Consider the following 19,368-nt stretch of genomic DNA (forward strand, 5'->3'; position numbering starts at 1 on the left):
AAAAATATTCTTGTCTGCAATAAAACATAGCAATTTTCATCTTTAAAGAACCCAAAAGCTACAAGATTAGAGCTTATCAGCTTTCTATGCAATTCATTGGACATCATCACATCAACAATAAAAGTTTGCGAATCCCCCAACGAATTCCAGTTTATTTTAATGATCACTATTTGAGCTTAAGAGGTAGATTTTCCTAGGTTCTCGAGTGACTGTTTGCTTATATAGCTCAAACCGATACGATCAAACTAAATCCTCCTGCAATTCTTACAAATAACACCGAGGAAGTTTTATGTTCATTCCACGAAACATGCCCAGAATCGAATTTTTTTTCCCACATGATCCCAGAAACCCCATCTTGAATTCCACAATTCAAGCGAAAAGAAAACTCTCTCGATGATAATCAACCGCAATTCTAGTATTTCAAAATGATAAAGGAAAAAAAAAATCATTTCCTTTAAGATGAGATGCAAATCCCAATCGAATGAGTTCAGCATTATATATACTTCACACAAGTCGATTAATTTTTTCTCACCCCCCAGATAAAAAAGAACAAACTTTGTTAATGGCAGACACATGAAAGAGAATTCAAGGCTTATAGAATGCAGATTCCATAAAGCAAACAATAAAATATAACATATGTAAATGCAATAGAAAATAATAATAAATTATGGGACATACCTCACTGCAGATCCCTTGTAGCAATCAGCATTAACCTCAACAAATAGAATTTACACGCAATGATTTGAAGAAAAATTCAAGCTTTATGAATGGGTCGATGATAAATTCCACGAGTTAAACAGCCATTTCTACTGTTTTTGAATCCATGTGAAGAACGAGGAAGAAGATGAAATAAAATTATGGTGTCGATTTTTTTGTCTTTTTTTATTTTTGGTGGGTACAGTTTTAACGTGTTTCAAGTTTTGTTTCTCCACATTTCTAATCAATTTATTTCTTTCTCTCGCACTATTTATCTATCTCTGACGTGTATCTGACTGGGAAATGTTTGGACTTTTTTTGTGGGCGGAAAAAACAGGGTTGAATTGTCTATGAAATTACTTCCATTACCCTCAACCTACTCGCCCATTAACTAACTAAACAAAGGATAGGAGGGTATGTTTGGACTTTGGATAATGACTTCTGTTCTTATTGGTAAAAGATTTCTGTCTTAAATAAAAATGCCACTACAGGTCCTTAAAATTTGTTAACTTTTAAAATGGAGTCTATTAACTTTATTTTCTTAGACTTGGTTCCTTTCATTACAGATTTTTAGCAAGAATAAAATCGATGAGATGGAAAAGAGAGCGAGCCTTGGCGTAACAAGTTTGTGGTTATGAAAACAGACTCTTTGTGATTGTAGGGGAAAAAATGGTAGCTTCACAAGATTTAGGATTTTGAGAGCTCCTCTCTACTGCCGAAATGCCACTACTCTTTGCTAACTGAAAATTTTCAATTTGTAATACGGCCGTCTGCGAGAGAATTGCGTTTCGTCATGTGCAGCCAAAGTGAATTCCTAATGACCTGTTTACTATTAAAGGCGTTTATCATTTTTAGAGATAACCACAGAATCTTATAAATGCTAATTACAAAAACTGATGATGATCCCAGATGGAATTAGAGGCTTGTAATAAAATCAGGACCTCCAAAGTATATTTCACCATCCCAAATAGGTGTTGTCAAATCAAACCTCTCATCCATTCAAACTAATGTGATGCTAAAATAAAGGTCGACGTGTATTACTACAATTTCCTAAAAATTCCTAGCAATGGAAGCATAATGTGAATAAACACATGGGATAGGGAGAAACTCTATCGTTTGATCTTTTAAATAAATAAATCTTTCTCTCCGATCATATTTCGTTCCTATAGGGAAGTGTAGGAATCTTCCGGCTATGATCCTGTGACTGGAGAGGGAAAATTGTATATTACAAAAGAAAAAAAAGGGTAAATAAAAGAAAACAAAAAAGAAAATGGTGAACAAAGTAGCCGTATCAGCTGTTTCTGTAATTCTGGATGTAGGTGTGGTGATTGGTGCCGTAACCATCTCGAAAAATGGCAGCAGCGATAGCGACAAAAAGAATCTAACGCCACAGATGAAAATGGCGACGACAATTTGCAACACGACTGTTTACCAGGACAGATGTAAGGATAGCATGAGCAATGTCTCGACGAGTGACCCTAAAGAATTCATCAAGGCTTCTATAGTTTCAACAATGGCCGCTGTCCAAAAGGCAATGAATTTACCGCAATCTCTAGTCAAGGAGGCTAATAACGATCCAATGTCGACAATGGCCTTGAATGATTGTGAGGATTTATTGAGTTACGCGGTGGAACAACTCCAAGCAATTCTTAACGACTTCGGGGATGCTAACGTATATACACTAGCAAGTAAAGGTCACGACCTTCAGAATTGGTTAACGTCCGTGATTTCCTATCAGGAATCGTGTTTGGATCAGTTTGACCCTAAAGCTCCTGTGAAGAAAAATATGAAAGACGGTATGATCGATGCTAGAGAACTTACATGCAATGCGTTGGCTATTGTTGCTCAAATACAAACGGTTCTAGGCTCATTGGGGCTCCAACTCAACATTCCTAAAGCTGGACGGAAACTCCTAGGCCACGACGGATACCCGTACTGGTTTGCTGCTTCCGATAGGAAATTGCTGGCGGAGCTACGGGGTGGCAATCTCCCGCCTAATGCAGTCGTGGCACAGGACGGCAGTGGACAGTTTAAAACGATCAGTGCCACTCTTGCCACGGTTCCAAAAAAAGAATAAAGAGCGATTCGTTATTTATGTTAAATCTGGAGTTTACGATGAGTATGTAACCGTTACAAAGGACGTGAGCAATGTATTTATGTATGGTGATGGACCCAGTAAGACTATTGTTTCTGGACGAAGGTGTAACAAAGATGGAATCACTACTCAAAATACTGCCTCCTTCAGTAAGTTTTTTGTCTTTCTTCTAACTAGTGTAAATCTAATAGCCCGTCAAACGAATACGAATATCTGACTGCAGCAGCTGAATGCATGCAGATGTTCTTGGCGACAATTTCATCAGAAAGAACATGGGATTCCGCAACACGGCTGGAGCGATAGGACACCAAGCCATCGCGCTTCGTGCACAAGCACAGGACGTGGCTTTCTTCAATTGCAGGATGGACGGTTACCAGGACACATTGTACACTCAAGGGAAGCGACAATTCTATCGAAACTGCGTCGTTTCGGGTACAGTTGACTTTATCTTCGGAGACGCGACCGTGGTGATCCAAAACTCAATGATCATCGTGAGGAGACCGATGGACGGACAGAAAAACACCATTACAGCGCATGGCAGGTCTTACAAGTATGAAACTTCCGGATTGGTGTTACAAAACTGTAAGATTGTGCCGGAACAACAACTTTTCCCCGATCGGTTCAAGATTGAGTCATACTTGGGCCGACCGTGGAAGGAATATTCTAGGACTGCGGTTATGGAGTCTTTATTGGCGGATTTCATTCAGCCGGCTGGATGGTTACCGTGGGACGGTGATTTTGCCTTGAACACATTGGAATATCGTGAGTGTGGCAATACAGGTCCTGGTTCTGATACTAAGGGAAGGGTCAAGTGGAAGGGCTATAAGGCCATTCCCAATACCGATAAAAATGAAGCATTGCAATACACCGTGGGAACTTTCCTTGACGGAAACAAATGGCTTCCGGCCACCGGAGGTGAATTCTTTGCAGGTTTCCAAAATAATTGATTAAGAAAAGAAAAATGTGTATATATTTTGTAGGTCGTCTCTTTGGAGTTTGGAAGGCGATGTCTCCCCAGACTTCGACTTAATTAAATTAAATTTTGTGTAATTTCACAAGGTGCAATGAAATAGGCGCAAGGTCTTTAAAATGGAAAAATAAAGTTGTCTGTGTGAAAATTAATTCGAATAATAAAATTATTTATACTGAATATAAACACATGATTGCACTTGGTAAAATACAAAAATAAGGGAAATCTCTGGATACATTGTTGAAAATTGAAATGCTCCAACTCTCTCCAACAGAGAAAAAAAAAAAAAGACGATTCCCAAATCAATTTAGGGATTTTAACCATCCTAGGGATTTTGACTTTTTCTGTCCAAAACACTCGCTCGTTGGTTGGCTTTGGGCCTGATAGTCTCCGAAATTATTTCATACAATTGTTTGAGTCGGTTCAGAGGACCCATCAAACCAAATTTCAACTGATTTACATTTCATGGTATGGTAGTTCTTACTAATTTTAACAGAATAAGCTAGACCTAAATGTAAATCGATTCATGACTGACAACTCAGAATTCAATAACCAGAACCGGTCCGGTCCACCCAAGATCAGACCTGGTGAGAACGAGCAAGCGTAGCGTAATAGTTTAGTACGTTAGACTTCTTGGGGGAAGAAAAATTGTGTGGACAGAAATAGACACGTGTCCTACTGGCGGTAAGACAGTCGTTAAAACTCTTTTGTTTGCGAGTGGTTACGGGTGAGCCCGCCAAATGGTAGGCCCCACTTTCCCTCCCAATCTCAGAGTACATGGAGTTGATTCCTATCGAATCTTCTTTTTCTAAACTTCTTCATAATCATCTTCTTCTTCTTCTTTCCTTCACAGAAACAATAAAAAATGACGACTTTGAGTTCGCAGTTTCTTCTGTGTGACATCATCAATTCATCGTCCCCCTCCGTGAATCTCAACCAAATCCCAATCTCCACACTCACTTACCTCCAATATTCCGTCTCTGCCTCATTTCGTCGAACCGGTCGCGTGCATAAACGAATTGCTTCTTCCAAATCGTCTGCACAGTCGATTTCGCCCTCTGAAATCCGTAGACCATCAGATCATCGCCCGTTGAAAAATGGGTTGTCGCAGGATTCTGGGAATTTGACCTCTACTTCGAGCTCAGATGTGGCTGCTGAGCTGGAGACGCTTTTAGATGTGTTGCCATTGAGTATGAGGAAGGAGCTTGGCAAGCATGGAGAAATTGGGGAGTTGATTGAGGTTGTGATGGACTTGGGAAGAAAGCCTGTGGCCAGATTTCCATCCGGGGATTGGGAGGTTTCGGAACAGGTGGTGAAACCTGAGGATCTAAAACATGCGATATCAAAGGTAGTTTCATTGAGCTCCAGTGTTTGATTTGCACCATGGTTAGTTATATAGTTGATGAAATTAGGTACTGCAATGGGATTTTATGATTATAAAAAGGCTTTCTGTCGAAAAAGTTAGTTAACTTAGTTAAATAATCCAATTAAATACTATTTTTAATGTGAAAATGCAATTATCTTTTCTTCATTAAATAAAGTAAATTTTGTTCTTTGTCGGATGATTTAATTTAATATACTTCTGTGACGTGTGTTTGCGTTATATGATTAAATTAAATGATGGGGATTTTTGGTTGATTTATTCACTAAACTGTCAAGCTACCGGTCTGCCTTAGGTTGGCGATTTTTCAGATGACAACCGTTCGGGTATTGATAAATCTTTACATCGTATTAGTGCTATTCGAAACCGTAAAACACAAATTATTGGCCTTACTTGCCGGGTGGGTAGAGCTGTGTCTGGGAGTGCTGAGATCATCCGTGACTTAGTTGAGGGAGGAGGCTCCATCTTGGTCATAGGACCACCTGGAGTTGGCAAAACTACATTAATCAGGTACAGATTTCAGTTGTTAAAACCTTTAAAGAACTTTAAAAGAACTGAGTTTAGATTCTTCTTTAGAGCTGGTTCATGTTGCTTAACATAGTGATGGTTGAAACAAAATCTTTTGAACATCTTTGTTTTCTGATCCCTATGACTCTGTGTGCCTTCTCATAATAGTACTGCTTGTTAATGGAATGAAGTCCGTGAATTTGTCTCACTCTGTAATAAAATACAGCTTATGTTTAATGTTTTTTATGTGTTTGGATACTTTTCTTTGATGCAGAGAAATAGCTAGAATGTTAGCCGATGATCACAAGAAAAGAGTCGTCATTGTAGATACATCAAATGAGATTGGAGGTGATGGCGATGTCCCTCATGCAGGAATTGGTCGTGCAAGAAGGATGCAAGTTCCTAATGTCAATATGCAACATAATGTATGTGGAATTCATTCCTTCGGTTTCAGTTTTCATAGAACCACCAAATATATACGAAAATAAATTTATTTAATCCATTTATCCTCTTTAATCTGCATGCAGGTGATGATTGAAGCTGTGGAAAATCACATGCCCGAGACTATTATCATTGATGAAATTGGAACTGAACTTGAAGCTTTAGCCGCAAGCACTATTGCACAACGAGGAGTTCAGCTTGTTGGGACTGCTCATGGAATGACCATAGACAACATTATTAAAAACCCTTCTCTGCAAATCCTCGTCGGTGGAGTAGAGGTGCCTAAAAACCTCAGTTGTCTTTCCTTTTATGCTCTTCCCTCAGGCTTAGATATATTCCATAATGACTATGAAGATTGTTGGTTGCTGTTATTTTAATGAACTGTACAAGGTTTCAAATGTGATTTATTTACTACTGAAAACAGAGTGTCACACTTGGTGATGATGAAGCAAGGAAAAGAAAAGTGCAGAAAACAATTCTTGAAAGAAAGGGCCCACCAACATTCACATGTGCTGTTGAGTTGATATCTAAGACCGAGTGTCGTGTTCATCACAGATTAGATGCAACTGTAGATGCTATTCTAGCAGGTATTTTAAATATTTTTGTCTTGTTGCATTCATCAATAATGTAGTTTTGATAAGCTTGTCTTAAAATAAGTAAAAGCAACCTTACATGATTGTTAATTTGTAAAATAGGAAAATCTCCTATGTTTGAGGTTCGTCAAGTGGCTTCTGGAAGTGATGATTCTGTTAAAACTGCTCTCATATCGAAACAAACCCGCAAAGAAGAACCTGAGAAAATTATATACAAAGAGCGACCAATGGAGGAGAAATCTGATGCTGAAAATGAAGAGTATAATCCTACTCATTCTAAGAAGTGGAGCCCTAGTAAATCAGTGGCCAAGAGGAGTTCACCAGTTTATGTGTATACTTATAACGTAAGTTCTAGAAGTTCCCATGCCATGGATTTTCTCTACAGCTTATTGACTTTGCAACTAATTTAGGGAACTTAATTAATATTCATATCTGTATTTGTTGATGATTTGATTGCTCTTCTAAGTCTTCTTCTGTGAAAAACTACTACTGTTTGTTTTGGAAAGATGTTACTTATACCATTTTGTCGAATTTTTCTTAGATCCTTGAAGTTGATCTATTACAAGTAGCAGAGGTAATGGGGCTGGAGGACGAGATAGAAGTAACCGATGACATTGCAGCAGCTGATGCAATTCTGGCAACTAGTTCCGAAATCAAGCAGATACCTTGGATCCGAAGTGTTGCTAATTTCTATCAATTGCCTGTTTTTGTCATCAAGGTATCTTTCTCTTTTGTCTCTTTCTATTTTTACCCTTATTATATGAAGGCATCCATCAATGCTCAGAATATATACACCCTGATTTTCTGCAGTCCAATACGATGGCACGAATGGTTAAAGCTGTACGTATGATTCTTGGCAGAGAATCTTTTGGGCATAGCTCAAAGAAACCACACAAAAATTCCCTTGACATAGAAATTGAAGACGATGAGCCAGAAAGAAAACCCACCCTAGAAGAGATTGATGCCTTGGAGGTACATGTCGTATTGTGTTGCATTGCATTTAGCAGTTTCTGAATGATTGTTGGTTAGAATACATAAATGAAAGTCAGAAATCCTATGATTTTGCTACATTTGATTAGAATAGCTTGTCTAACTGAAGAGAATTAACGAGTAATAACTTTTTAAAACTCTCGTTCTTATGATCTCAAGACACTAAAATCCCTTTTCTTCTTGAAGGAGGTTCGACTCGCAATCGAGTACATAGTTATTCCTGGTGGAGAGGCCGTGGAGCTTCTCCCGAGAAGATCCGAGATAGTAGCAAGACAGCTTGAACTCGTGGAAAGCTATCATTTGGCTGCTGAAAATTCCGGTACTGAGCAAAACCCACGTCTACAAATTCTTCCTACTACATTGAAAAAGAAATCTTCATCAAATTTCCCAAGGCCAACTCCAAAACAAACAGATTCACTAACTTGCAGTGATGCTGGTACTAGTGTCAACAGGCTGCCGTTGCTGCCTGAATAATTTGCCGATATCCACCACAACTGTATGTATTGTGTATCATACATTCATGAGCATTCAGTTGATTCATCATACCTTTTTGTACAGTCGTAAGATATTGTGTATCTCATCTCTTTGTAAATTGTAATTAAATCTGTTATATGAAAAGGAAAATCGGATAGTTCGTTGTTTCTGACATCGGAACTGGATCATCAGCAAGGTATACATGTATCATTTTCCTGTAACTACTAGTATTAATCATAGAAGTTGAAACCTGGTATGGGTAATTGCTTAGAATCGAACTTTTATCAGCTATAGTTTCGTTCACTTCAAGTGAGTCGATTAGTAGTAATAGTTGAAATTTTCAAATCGTGAATAAAGAAAATTATTTCCAAGGCCTGAGAGATGGGTAGCTAGACTCTGATAAGTTGATTTTTATTTTTTTCCATAACCACACTGGCACTGGCAGACTGGAATTTCCTCATTAAAAAAAATAAAATAAATAAAAAGTCGCAGCACTAAAAGTTCAAGGTCCTTAATCACGGCCCAATCTACCAAGAATATACAGTAAAAGATTAATGGGCCACAATTACCGAAAGAGTCAGCCCAGCCTATTGAGCCTTCGAGGTGAGAATACAAGCAAATTGTTCTTCTCTGATCTCTTTCTTTCTAGGGTTCGCCAATTACGTGAAAATTGAAATTCAACACATCTTTGCTAAATTTGCAGACTAAACGCAGTAAGCGCATCCCTATGCTAGCTCACCTTGATTTTCCTTTAAGCCAAACAGGATTTTTCTGTTTATTTTCACGCTTGAAAGCTTATTACTTGATTTTGTGCTGTAGCTTCGTGTATGCAAAAGAAGTCAAGGTAGATATGGCGGCCAAAGACGATTACAGGATCTTCGTAGGTGGCTTATCATGGAACGTCACTGAACGAGAGCTCGAGCATGCGTTTAATCGCTTTGGCAAAGTTGTCGACTCTCAGGTAACCATTTGGTTTTACTTCTCAAGCTTCTATTCATGGTTTTTCCAGAGATCTCTATTTGTTGTTCGTCATCTGCCTTTATTATTTAGCTGCATTTTATTTATTGCATAGTGAAAATTTTTCATTTCATGATCTTTCATTTCTCTGCCGAGGCTCCAATGCTAGAGGATTTATTTGCTGTTTTATGAAATGCTTTTTGTTTTATTTTATATTATCCTGATATATTGGGGTAATCTATATATTGATTCACAATGAATTGCTTTATTGAAAATTTTACGACTTGTTTCATGTACTTCTGTTGGTGGATTCTCTTTTACTTGCCTTTATCTCATATACCTGACTTTTCTGGGCTATTATCTTAGCAGCTTTTTTACTTAGCATCTTAGCAACTATCTTGTAGTAAGCTTAGGTTTATACTTTATTCTCGGTTATTTTATTTCTCCAAGCTATTGATTTTCCTTGTTTTTCTGCTGTTTTATGGAAAGCTGGAAATGAATTGGCTCTCTGAAGCCGTAGCTTTGTGTGATTAGAGTGATACAGTACAGTTATTTTGAATGATTATCTGGCCATGAAGTTTTAGTGGTTCCGTTTCAAGAATTTGGAAGCCGTGAAATTGTTTTAAGATATGATTGGTTAAACAAGAAGATGCATGATACAGGAAACCTTGAGAAATTGCGTTTGGCTATGAACTATACTATCTGTTTTGATTCATTTTCACAACAAGCAGTTTGTTTGGGCCAGAAAGGAAACCTGATTTTGTTTTCTAAAAGTAATGTTTGTCAATTGTCATATATCAGTTGGTCTAGACATTTTGGGGGAACAAACGATCAGTGATCTTTGAAGGTGATATGTAGATCTCTTCATGCATGTTCTTCAGAATGAATTATCTTGGCCAGCTTCATTCTCATAGGATTTTCCGTTATTTATTGATGTTACATTTGCACGCTGTTTGAAAGTGGATGGAGGTTCTAAAGGCTCTGAAGTCTGTGAAACAAGTCAAGATCCACTTTACATAGACGACACAATTTACTCTGCTCATGTTGCACAAGATTGTCTTCCATGATAGTCCACTATATGATTCCTAAGGGATAGTGTTCAATAGTCGTTTCTCACCATAAACGATACGTTGAAGGAAATGAATATATTATATAAATATCTCAATTCAAATGTATTAAGCCTAAAACACCTCAATCAACCTTCAATTTTTCCTTACATTTTGTCTATTCTTCGGACACTTGTTGCAAACCAATGAAATTTTCCTAATTCGTCAGCACCTAGCAATATTTGCTTCTGCCAGAGGTCTCAGATGCGTAATTTTATAGCTTGGACTTTCCACCAAAAAAGCTGCAAAGGGATTTCTAGAAATCGCTTTACAAGATTTGAGACCACTTTTGGCACTTTCTCAGATGAGAGCGGCTGTGCCTAGAAAATTTAGGATCAATTTTTAAGGCCGGGTACATTCTTTGGACCGCCTCTCTTGAACTCTTTGTTCTTGCTGCTTGTAGCTGCTAATTGCACATGATCTGTTATATCTTTTCTTCTTTCTTCTTTCTTCATCTTCTATGACAGTTGTGCACAAAAGACACCCAGTATGCATCTGTGACTGAGTGCTCGAAGGATTTTGAATCTAGTACAGATCATTTGAGTTCTATCCTTCCATATGTGTTTTGTGTGTGGGTTGCTGAATAACCACGGCCGTCTTTCTTTGCTGCATGTCCAACCATCTTCTTCCTGCTTGAATGGAGAATCTTGCTTAAAAATCTTCGTTCTGCTTTGGCTATTCCATTCTCTCTGTTTGTTCTGGTTTGCGGAAGGGTTGATGTTTCTGGAACTGTAGTTGCTATAAGTTCTTTTCCCTATCTTGATACTAGTAGAAGTTTAAAGTTTGACTTGAGGTGGCAACCCATTGTAAAGTGTACTTATTGCAGTAGATGTTTGTTGAGATATGACTTGAGGGGCGGGCAGAACCATTACCTTTAGGATGTCATTGCTGATAGCCAATTTAAGTGTGATTCGTTTAGTGTTGAAGAGCCATGGTCTGATTCTGTGGGATTTTATGGTCATAAGTCCTATCTGTGTTGTGAAATGAGAAATTTCGATCTTTCAGAAATCATGATCCCAATTTGTCAGTGGGCAACGCTGTTATTTTGGATTCTTCCGTTTTGTTTAAGATCTCATTGCTATATCAAATTCAATGCCTTATCACAGTAACAAAAGAAACGGTAAGTCATCTGCGATCACTTGTTTTTGTCTGTATCTTAAATTGTTGTAAGATTCTTCCACGCATTAGTATTAGTGGAACAGTCCTATGCTTCTATTGTACATGTATTCTGTACTATGTTTGACATCACCTTCCCTTGTTTCTGTTCGTGTAGATTATGTTGGAAAGGGACACTGGACGTTCACGTGGGTTTGGTTTTATCACATTTGCTGACCGCCGCGCTATGGATGATGCCATAAAGGACATGCATGGAAAAGAGCTTGGTGACAGAATCATTTCTGTGAACAAGGCGCAACCGAAGATGGGGGGAGAAGATTTAGACTCTGGTGGTTACAGAGGAGGAGGATATCCTTCTAATGGCAAGCCAAGTTATGGAGGCAGAGATAGGCCTGCTGGGCAAGATGAGTGCTTTAAGTGTGGACGCTCCGGACATTGGGCTCGTGATTGTCCTTCAGGTGGTGGTGGTGGCCGTGCCAATGGTGGTGGTCCAGATTCATTCTCTATGCGACCTAGATTCGGAGGTGCTGGTGACCGATATGGTGGAGATCGTGATCGTTTCATAGACGATCGCTATGACGGAGGACGTTATGGAGGAGAAAGGGAAAGGTTTGATAGTAGAGATAGGTATGCCAGCCGTGACCGTTATGCCACTGACAGGTAAGACTTTTTAATGTTTCCACCCCCTTTTTTCTGTCTTTGGTGCAGTGATCCACATGATTTGACGCGTGATAATGCATGCTGATACAGATACTCAGGAGGCGGAGAGCGGTTTCCGGCAGATAAGTATGGCGGTTCGGATCGATACATGCATGAGAGCTATGGAAGAGAGAGAGGTGGCTATGAGAGGGAGATTGGTCCTCGTGGTGGAGATAGGTATGGGAATGGAGGTCCAGTTGGAGGGCGTGTTGAGAGGGGCTTCAGGAATCGGCCTGCTCCTTATGACCGACCTGCCAGGGGAGGAGGAGGAGGACGTTCCTTTGATCGTTATTGAACTTATCCTTTGTTAGTCTTAGGCCGTCTTTGTTTGTTCTTTTTTTTCTAATGTTTTGAATCCTGAACTTAACTGTTTAGAGTCAGAAATTCTGAATGATCTTGATGTTATACAATATAGACCCTTGGTTTTTTATTGTTTCTTGTTCTTTGATAATTAATACAATATTAATTTTACTCCAAGCATTTCCTTATTTTATTTTGTTTAATAAAACCTTGCATCCTTGCATTCCCAATTAGAGTATACTAGTCAATGGGCCCGTCCGTTGGACGGAAAGTCCGTATATTTGAAAATTAATAATTTAAATATATCTTATAATAATTATATAATAATTATTTGTATTAAATATTATTAAATATATGTCAAATATTATATCAAAAGAAATTATTTTAACTTTATATCAATTATAATTATTTTAATTTTATTTCAAAATCTACAATCCCATTAAAATCAAAATTTTATTTTGTTTTTTAAAATAATAAAAGTAGCAAAACGTAAAAATTACATATCAAGATTTGATTAGATAATAAAATTTATAATTACATCTAATCAATTTAATTTTTTCTATTGTTTGAAATATAAGATACGCTCATTTTAATTATGAATTTAGAAAAAAATATAGTGAATTTTTATTAGGAATAATAGTTTAACAAAAACTTAGAAAAATAATAATATATTATATTTTGATTAGAATTGTTTTTTAACAATATGTCCGTTTGAATAAGAAAAAAGAAGACATGCCCGTTTTAATTATAAATAAGAAAAAGAATATAATGGATTTTAATTAGGAAAAATTATTAATTGTTTGAAAAATAAAATATGCCCATTTTAATTAAGAATAGAAAAAAAATATAATCGATTTTATTAGAAATAATAGCATAATAAAAAAATTAAAAAAAATAATATATATTGTAATTTGATTAGAAATAATTTTTTTAATAATATGTTCGTTTGAATAGGAAAAAATAATATATGCCCGTTTCAATTAATATATATAGTGTATTATAATTTTTTTAGAAATAATTTTTTAAATAATAGATAGAAAATTGATTAGGAATAAAATTATTATATTAAAAAAAAATAAGTGAAAGATAAAAGAGAATAGGAATCTCATATGATTAGGAATAAGTAATTGATAGAATTTTATTAGGAATCATTATCTTATTATTTTTGAATTCTTAATTAGAATAGAAAAAAAAATATTGACTTAAAATTATAATATAATTTGATTCCTAATTAAACTTAAAAACTTAATTCCTAAATTAAACGCCATGTGTCGGATGTTAATTTGACAATAAAATTTGCAATTGGATTGCAATTGGAACAAATTAAACAAATTGAGAAGTGTTTTTCTATTGAATATAAGATTTCTCTATTGTATATAAGATATATTTAATTTATTTATTTAACTGATATCGAATACGGTATTCTATACTTAAAATTTAAATGTAATTTATATATATAAAAAATAATGTTAATGCGCTATTGTTTTCATAGATATTCTTTGTCTGATTACTTCATATAATTACATCTTTTTAGTTTTCATTCTACATAACTACGTTAAATTAGCAAAAATGTAATTACATTTAATTTTTTTATTAAAATAATTACATTTAATTAATTAATTAATTCCTCTACATGACTACGTTTAATTGAAAGAGTAATTTAATAAAATAACATTGGTAACTGAGGAATTTCATCTAGTGATTCATGAGAGTATTAAATCTGCTCAATTACATATATATATATAGTGTCTAATGCCACGAAAATCATGACTTCTGTCACGAAACATCTCAATGATAATACAGAATCCAATTCCTACGTTTGTTTATAAACGGAAAAAACACCCTTCTTTCTTAATATTTGTTATTAGGAGGCTCTTATATTTTAATAAATCCGCTAATAACAATTTCACCAATTCCATCCATCACGAGCTTTCTTTGTTTCTCAAAGTTCAATTGAAAATTCTATGATGAATTAAACATGAAAATTGAGGTTTGACTCTCGTGTTAAACCTGAAGAATCAAACATAAAAATTACAATTAGGTTTCTAAAATATTGACAAAATAAAAATTATGGGTGTTCATTGAATTGTTGGAGGCATAGCTTCAAACAGAATCACCCACTGCTTGATCAAAGTCCCCATCCAAGGCGAGTCTGCGCCAAACACGCCGGCCATCCAATCTCTCCGCCCTCCCACGCCATCCAAACCTCCACCACCACATGTTCTCAACCACCACCATCCATCGCGCTCCCTAACGACCAGTTCCACTTGTAGATCTCGTTGCTTTCGGTGTACGTGTTTTTCAAAAAGAAGGCTTTGCCGCTCTTTTCTCCGACATCTCTGCCACCGACCTCCAACAAGCGACATGAATTTTGGGTGTTGTTGATTGGGATAGAGACAGTGGTGGAGTCAAGACCCGAGAGTAGTGGGTTCAATTTCAATGAAAGATCCTAGTATTAAGAGGTCGAAAAAAGTCGCACCGCGAAATTTTCCTAACGAAATCAAACGTAATTCTATTAAAATTTAATTAATAACTAACAAATGACTCTTATTATCTAAATAATAATATTTAATGGAGCATGAATCTATGGAAAACTTTTTTTTGACGATAGATTTTACGGAAAACTAGTTATTCAAGAGCTTTATACTTGATCTAAGAAGCTAAACAGTACTAGTTAAATATATAGAATAATTTAAAATTTTAAGCATATTTACATATTGATCCTTAATTATATTATTTTTAATAATTGTTCATTTTAAAATGATATAATGTTTTGTGGGGTCATTTTTAAGGACAAGTTTAAATTATTTTAAAATATAAAGGTTATTTATTCATTTTTTCAAAAATTGTGGTGTCATATGACACCATATTTTACTACATGGCTCCGCCACTGGATAGAGACTAAGCAGCCCAAAACCCGACAATTCAGTTCCGATCATAATTATCTATCACTATCTTCCTTCCTGTATTTATTTATTTTAAAGATATAGAATTTTAGACTATATGTCTATATGAGTATCAGCCAATTTCAAAAATGGTGAAGACGATAGGTTGTGTGGAGACTGGACAAAAAGATAATAACGTCAACAAGTAACGTTTGTCAAGTGACAAGTCATCAATATTAGTGATCATTTAACAGATTGGTTCTAAGCGGTAGATGGAATTAAAAGTTCATATCAGAAATTATAATTTATAGAACTGGTTGTTAAGTGGAGCAAAGTATATGGATATGTACATTTTAATCTCCAAAAGTTTTTGGTGGCCGCAGCCATAATTTCGTGCCATTAGACACGCCCTATAGAATTAATTATTATAATTCTTACACTCACAGCTCATTGTGATATATGGTATACGTCAGGTTTGTTCAGTTCAGTCCAGATTTGAAACTCCGTTCCGTTATTTTTCCGAGTCAGAAGCGGCCATTTGGCCCATTTGGCTGTCCATGTCTATCGAACAGACAGACACTATAATTAGCATGACAAGGACAAGGAGCTCTACTCAACTTACAGTATTTGTGAGCCACAAATGTTTTCAATGTGAGCGACTTTGTTTGCAAATGTTAGAAAAGATTAGATCCACACTCAACAGTCAAAAAGTCAACAAGTCAACTCCTCTCCTCCTCATAATATTTATATAATATACCACTACTCTAATTTCAGCCAAATTAGTCCTCTTCTTTCCTTCGGTTCGCCTTGGCATCCTTCTTTATTGCCAAGTCTTTATCTTCTTTTTTACTATTATACTTTAAAACGATTTTGTCGTCATAAGAGAATCTCTCGTGTTTAATTAATTATCGTTGTTGACAATTGACATGATGATGTGTTATACAGACTTTTTGTCTAAACAGTGCATAATCAATATGATGATAATTACTAAAACCATTCAAACATGATTACTTCATAATTAAAACTTGTCTGGACAGAAACTTTCAGGAAAACTACATACTCAAGTCTTGACTCTAGATTATAATATTTGGTATAAGTTATCCATTCAATTCCAATAAATTAGGAAAATTCAAGTTGCAGTGTCATCCCGCTTGACCAATAATTGTTATCTCCTATCACATAGACTAGAGAGGCTTAATTATAAAAATTATTTCCTGTATCGATAAATATTAAACATTTGTGCTGATAAAATAAATGTATCTCTTCCAAAAAAATAAAAAATGAATTTAAAAGATAAAATCAGAAATAAATTGCCTAATACTACCAGAAGATGCACGTGACAAAGATTAGATATGACTTTTAGAGTAAAGTTTGGTTTCTCTTTCTTCTACACTTTAAAAGTAAAAGTGTTACATTTAATATATATGAAACACAAATCAATAACATAATTATAGACGAATTATATTATAAATTTACAGTTTAAATGCGTATTTTGTTTGTTGAATAATTGTTTCAAAAAAATTTCAAATTTTTTTTAATAGGACTTATAAAATATATATTTAGAATGATTTAGAGAAATGAGAATGAAATGAAGATTATGGTGAATGACCAAATTATTTATAATGTAATGGTACATTTTCACCAAAAGGTACTTCCTACAGATAATATCTGTTTACACAATAATTATATCTTTTTACCAAAAGATATATTCCAATAATCATACATTTTCACATAAAACTTCTTACGATATCCGTTTATATCAAAAGGTGTGACCATTCATAATATTCATATCATTTCATATTTAAATTAATTAATTAATCTTATATAATAATTAAGTTGACTTGAATTGGGTTGACCATCATGTGTGGATCCGACCCTAATTCCAACATCTCTCACTCACACGTGATGGGACAACTCTTTCAATTCCTTACATAAAACGACAAACTTCATACTTTACAAATAGACCGTGTGTACCTGTTAGGATAATATAACATCTTGATAAATAGAACTTAGAGTAAATATAGTATGCAATTTCCTAGATCATTTATCACATTACATCTCTTATTATCTCTTTTTGGTAATTTTGAGTTCATAATTATATTTACTCGTTTAGAAATATAATTGACAGATCAATAAACACAATTAATATGATAATTCCATAATGATCTTTTTCGTCACATGAATCTCTTAAGGTTAATCTAATTTGTTTTTCTAGAATTGTCCCTTTAGATTGAATCATTCATAATCCTTTAGTAGCAATCTAAGATAGCAAGCATTAAATTAACTCTTGAGAAACTGATTAGAGTCATGAGGGCACTTAGTTATTTTTATTCTTCAGGGCTTCACCAACACAAAGACGAGATAAAGTTTGTATTTCCCTATTTGGATACATTTGCATGCGTGGTATGAAACACGTATCATAGTATTATCTCCTTTTTCGATGGAGCGTATGTCTAAAACTTAATACAATGCTGATGATAGTTCAGACATCCTTATGTCTAACTTTGAGTTTTCATTCTACTCTGATGTATATATGTTAAAACTCACATCAGGCATTTAAGAAAAATAAATTTAATCCTTTATGATTAATATTTAGTATCATGTGCGACATTCGTGTTGTAAACTTTGAGCTCTCTGTTATCTCTTAAGATAATATTAAGTTTACAATTGTCTTATCTTCATTATTTATTAAGGTAATGAAGGTGATTGCTTGATGAAAAAGCCAATCAATTCTTTTATTTGTCCGACATACTTCTTTAAAAAATGTATAATACTATGTTCTAAACATAATAATAATAATAATAATAATAATAATAATAATAATATATATGAGAAAAATCAAACTATTATAAATAAAACTATTATATATAATTATACTTGAAAAAAAAATATATACATATCAATAAGTATATTCTTATTAACATCTACGTAGACCTAATGACTTGACGTGCCTATTAAAATTTTTTTTTACAATAGGTTTAGTAAAAGGACCAACTGTCATTTCATGCATACAAATATATTTCATTTTTATTTTTTTCTTTGCAACCATGTTTTGACGAAATTGTATTTAATATCTATGTGTTGTCTTTCTATGATATTTGGGATCCTTGATGTAGGCTATCGCTGCTTGACTATCACAATTGATGGTTATAGGTTCAACAACGTTGTTTGATACTCCTAACCGTTCTAAAAAATATTTTAGCCATACAGTTTCTTGTACAGCTGATGAAAATGCAACAAATTTGGCTTCCATTGTTGATAAATATATGCATGACTGCTTCTTGCTGCTCCATGATATATAGCTCCATTATTTAGTAAAAAAATACATCATGTGGTAGATTTTCTTTCATCTAAATATCCTCCCAATCAGCATTTATATATCCTTTAAGTTGTAGACTCTTTCCTTGGTAACATAGTGCATAATCTGATGTGCCTTTTAGATATCTTAGTATCCTTTTAACTGCAATCCGATGTCCATTAACTGGATTAGATTGATGTCTACTTAGTAGCCCAACACCATAGCAAATATCGAGTCTCGTACACATCATGGCGTGCATCAAACTCCCGACCGCATTAGCATAAGGAACTTTTCTCATTTGTTCTTTTTCTTCTAGAATTTTGGGACACATTTTTAGGTTTAAAGAATCAGTTTTGGAAATCGGAGTGTATATTGATTTACAATCTTGCATATTAAATCATTCAAGAATCTTTTTTATATATGGTTCTTGTGAAAGAGATAATAATTTCTTAGAATGATCTCTTGAAATCTTAACTTCAAGAATATATGCCGCTTCACCCATGTCTTTCATATCAAACGTAGTTGATAACCACTCTTTAATTTCTCTTATGTAATCTTTGTCACTTCCAACTATTAGTATGTCATCCACGTATAAAGACAATATTACAAATTTGTCTTTTGATTTTTTTGTGTAAACACAATGATCTTCATCAATCATTGTAAAATTATATGACATAATTTCATTATGAAAATGAAGACACCATTATCTAGAAGATTGTTTAAGGCCATAGATAGATCTCATAAGTTTACATATTTTTTGTTCTTAACCTTTTGTTATGAAACCTATAGGCTGTTCCATATAGATTTCTTCCATAAGTTCTCCATTAAAAAATGCAGTCTTGACATTCATTTGATGTAAT

The 19,368-nt window shown here is 34.8% G+C and overlaps 2 protein-coding genes and 1 pseudogene across 2 annotated transcripts; all 3 read left to right on the top strand.

Moving 5' to 3' along the window:
• Positions 1-1,966: 1,966 nt before the first annotated feature.
• Positions 1,967-3,738, top strand: LOC139883106 (probable pectinesterase/pectinesterase inhibitor 21; annotated as a pseudogene).
• Positions 3,739-4,626: 888 nt separating this feature from the next.
• LOC139883115 (protein SEEDLING PLASTID DEVELOPMENT 1) lies at positions 4,627-8,147 on the top strand. Its single transcript, XM_071867331.1, has 9 exons — positions 4,627-5,109; positions 5,438-5,652; positions 5,924-6,074; positions 6,177-6,368; positions 6,515-6,677; positions 6,786-7,027; positions 7,225-7,401; positions 7,494-7,655; positions 7,860-8,147. The coding sequence occupies exons 1-9, from the start codon at positions 4,627-4,629 to the stop codon at positions 8,145-8,147; spliced, it is 2,073 nt and encodes a 690-aa protein (XP_071723432.1).
• An 850-nt stretch (positions 8,148-8,997) lies between these two features.
• Positions 8,998-12,320, top strand: LOC139883116 (glycine-rich RNA-binding protein RZ1C-like). Its single transcript, XM_071867332.1, has 3 exons — positions 8,998-9,108; positions 11,484-11,986; positions 12,077-12,320. The coding sequence occupies exons 1-3, from the start codon at positions 8,998-9,000 to the stop codon at positions 12,318-12,320; spliced, it is 858 nt and encodes a 285-aa protein (XP_071723433.1).
• The last annotated feature ends 7,048 nt before the right edge of the window (positions 12,321-19,368 follow it).

Source organism: Rutidosis leptorrhynchoides, unplaced genomic scaffold (assembly GCF_046630445.1).
Source record: "Rutidosis leptorrhynchoides isolate AG116_Rl617_1_P2 unplaced genomic scaffold, CSIRO_AGI_Rlap_v1 contig355, whole genome shotgun sequence".
Taxonomy (NCBI): domain Eukaryota; kingdom Viridiplantae; phylum Streptophyta; class Magnoliopsida; order Asterales; family Asteraceae; genus Rutidosis; species Rutidosis leptorrhynchoides.

Excerpts from the sequence above, each read along its gene's own strand:
- LOC139883115 (XM_071867331.1), top strand. The coding sequence starts at position 4,627 with ATGACGACTTTGAGTTCGCAGTTTCTTCTGTGTGACATCATCAATTCA. Across the intron at positions 5,110-5,437 it reads TAAAACATGCGATATCAAAG|GTTGGCGATTTTTCAGATGA; the intron begins GTAGTTTCATTG and ends GGTCTGCCTTAG. Across the intron at positions 6,075-6,176 it reads ATGTCAATATGCAACATAAT|GTGATGATTGAAGCTGTGGA; the intron begins GTATGTGGAATT and ends ATCTGCATGCAG.
- LOC139883116 (XM_071867332.1), top strand. The coding sequence starts at position 8,998 with ATGGCGGCCAAAGACGATTACAGGATCTTCGTAGGTGGCTTATCATGG. Across the intron at positions 9,109-11,483 it reads GCAAAGTTGTCGACTCTCAG|ATTATGTTGGAAAGGGACAC; the intron begins GTAACCATTTGG and ends CTGTTCGTGTAG. Across the intron at positions 11,987-12,076 it reads GACCGTTATGCCACTGACAG|ATACTCAGGAGGCGGAGAGC; the intron begins GTAAGACTTTTT and ends ATGCTGATACAG.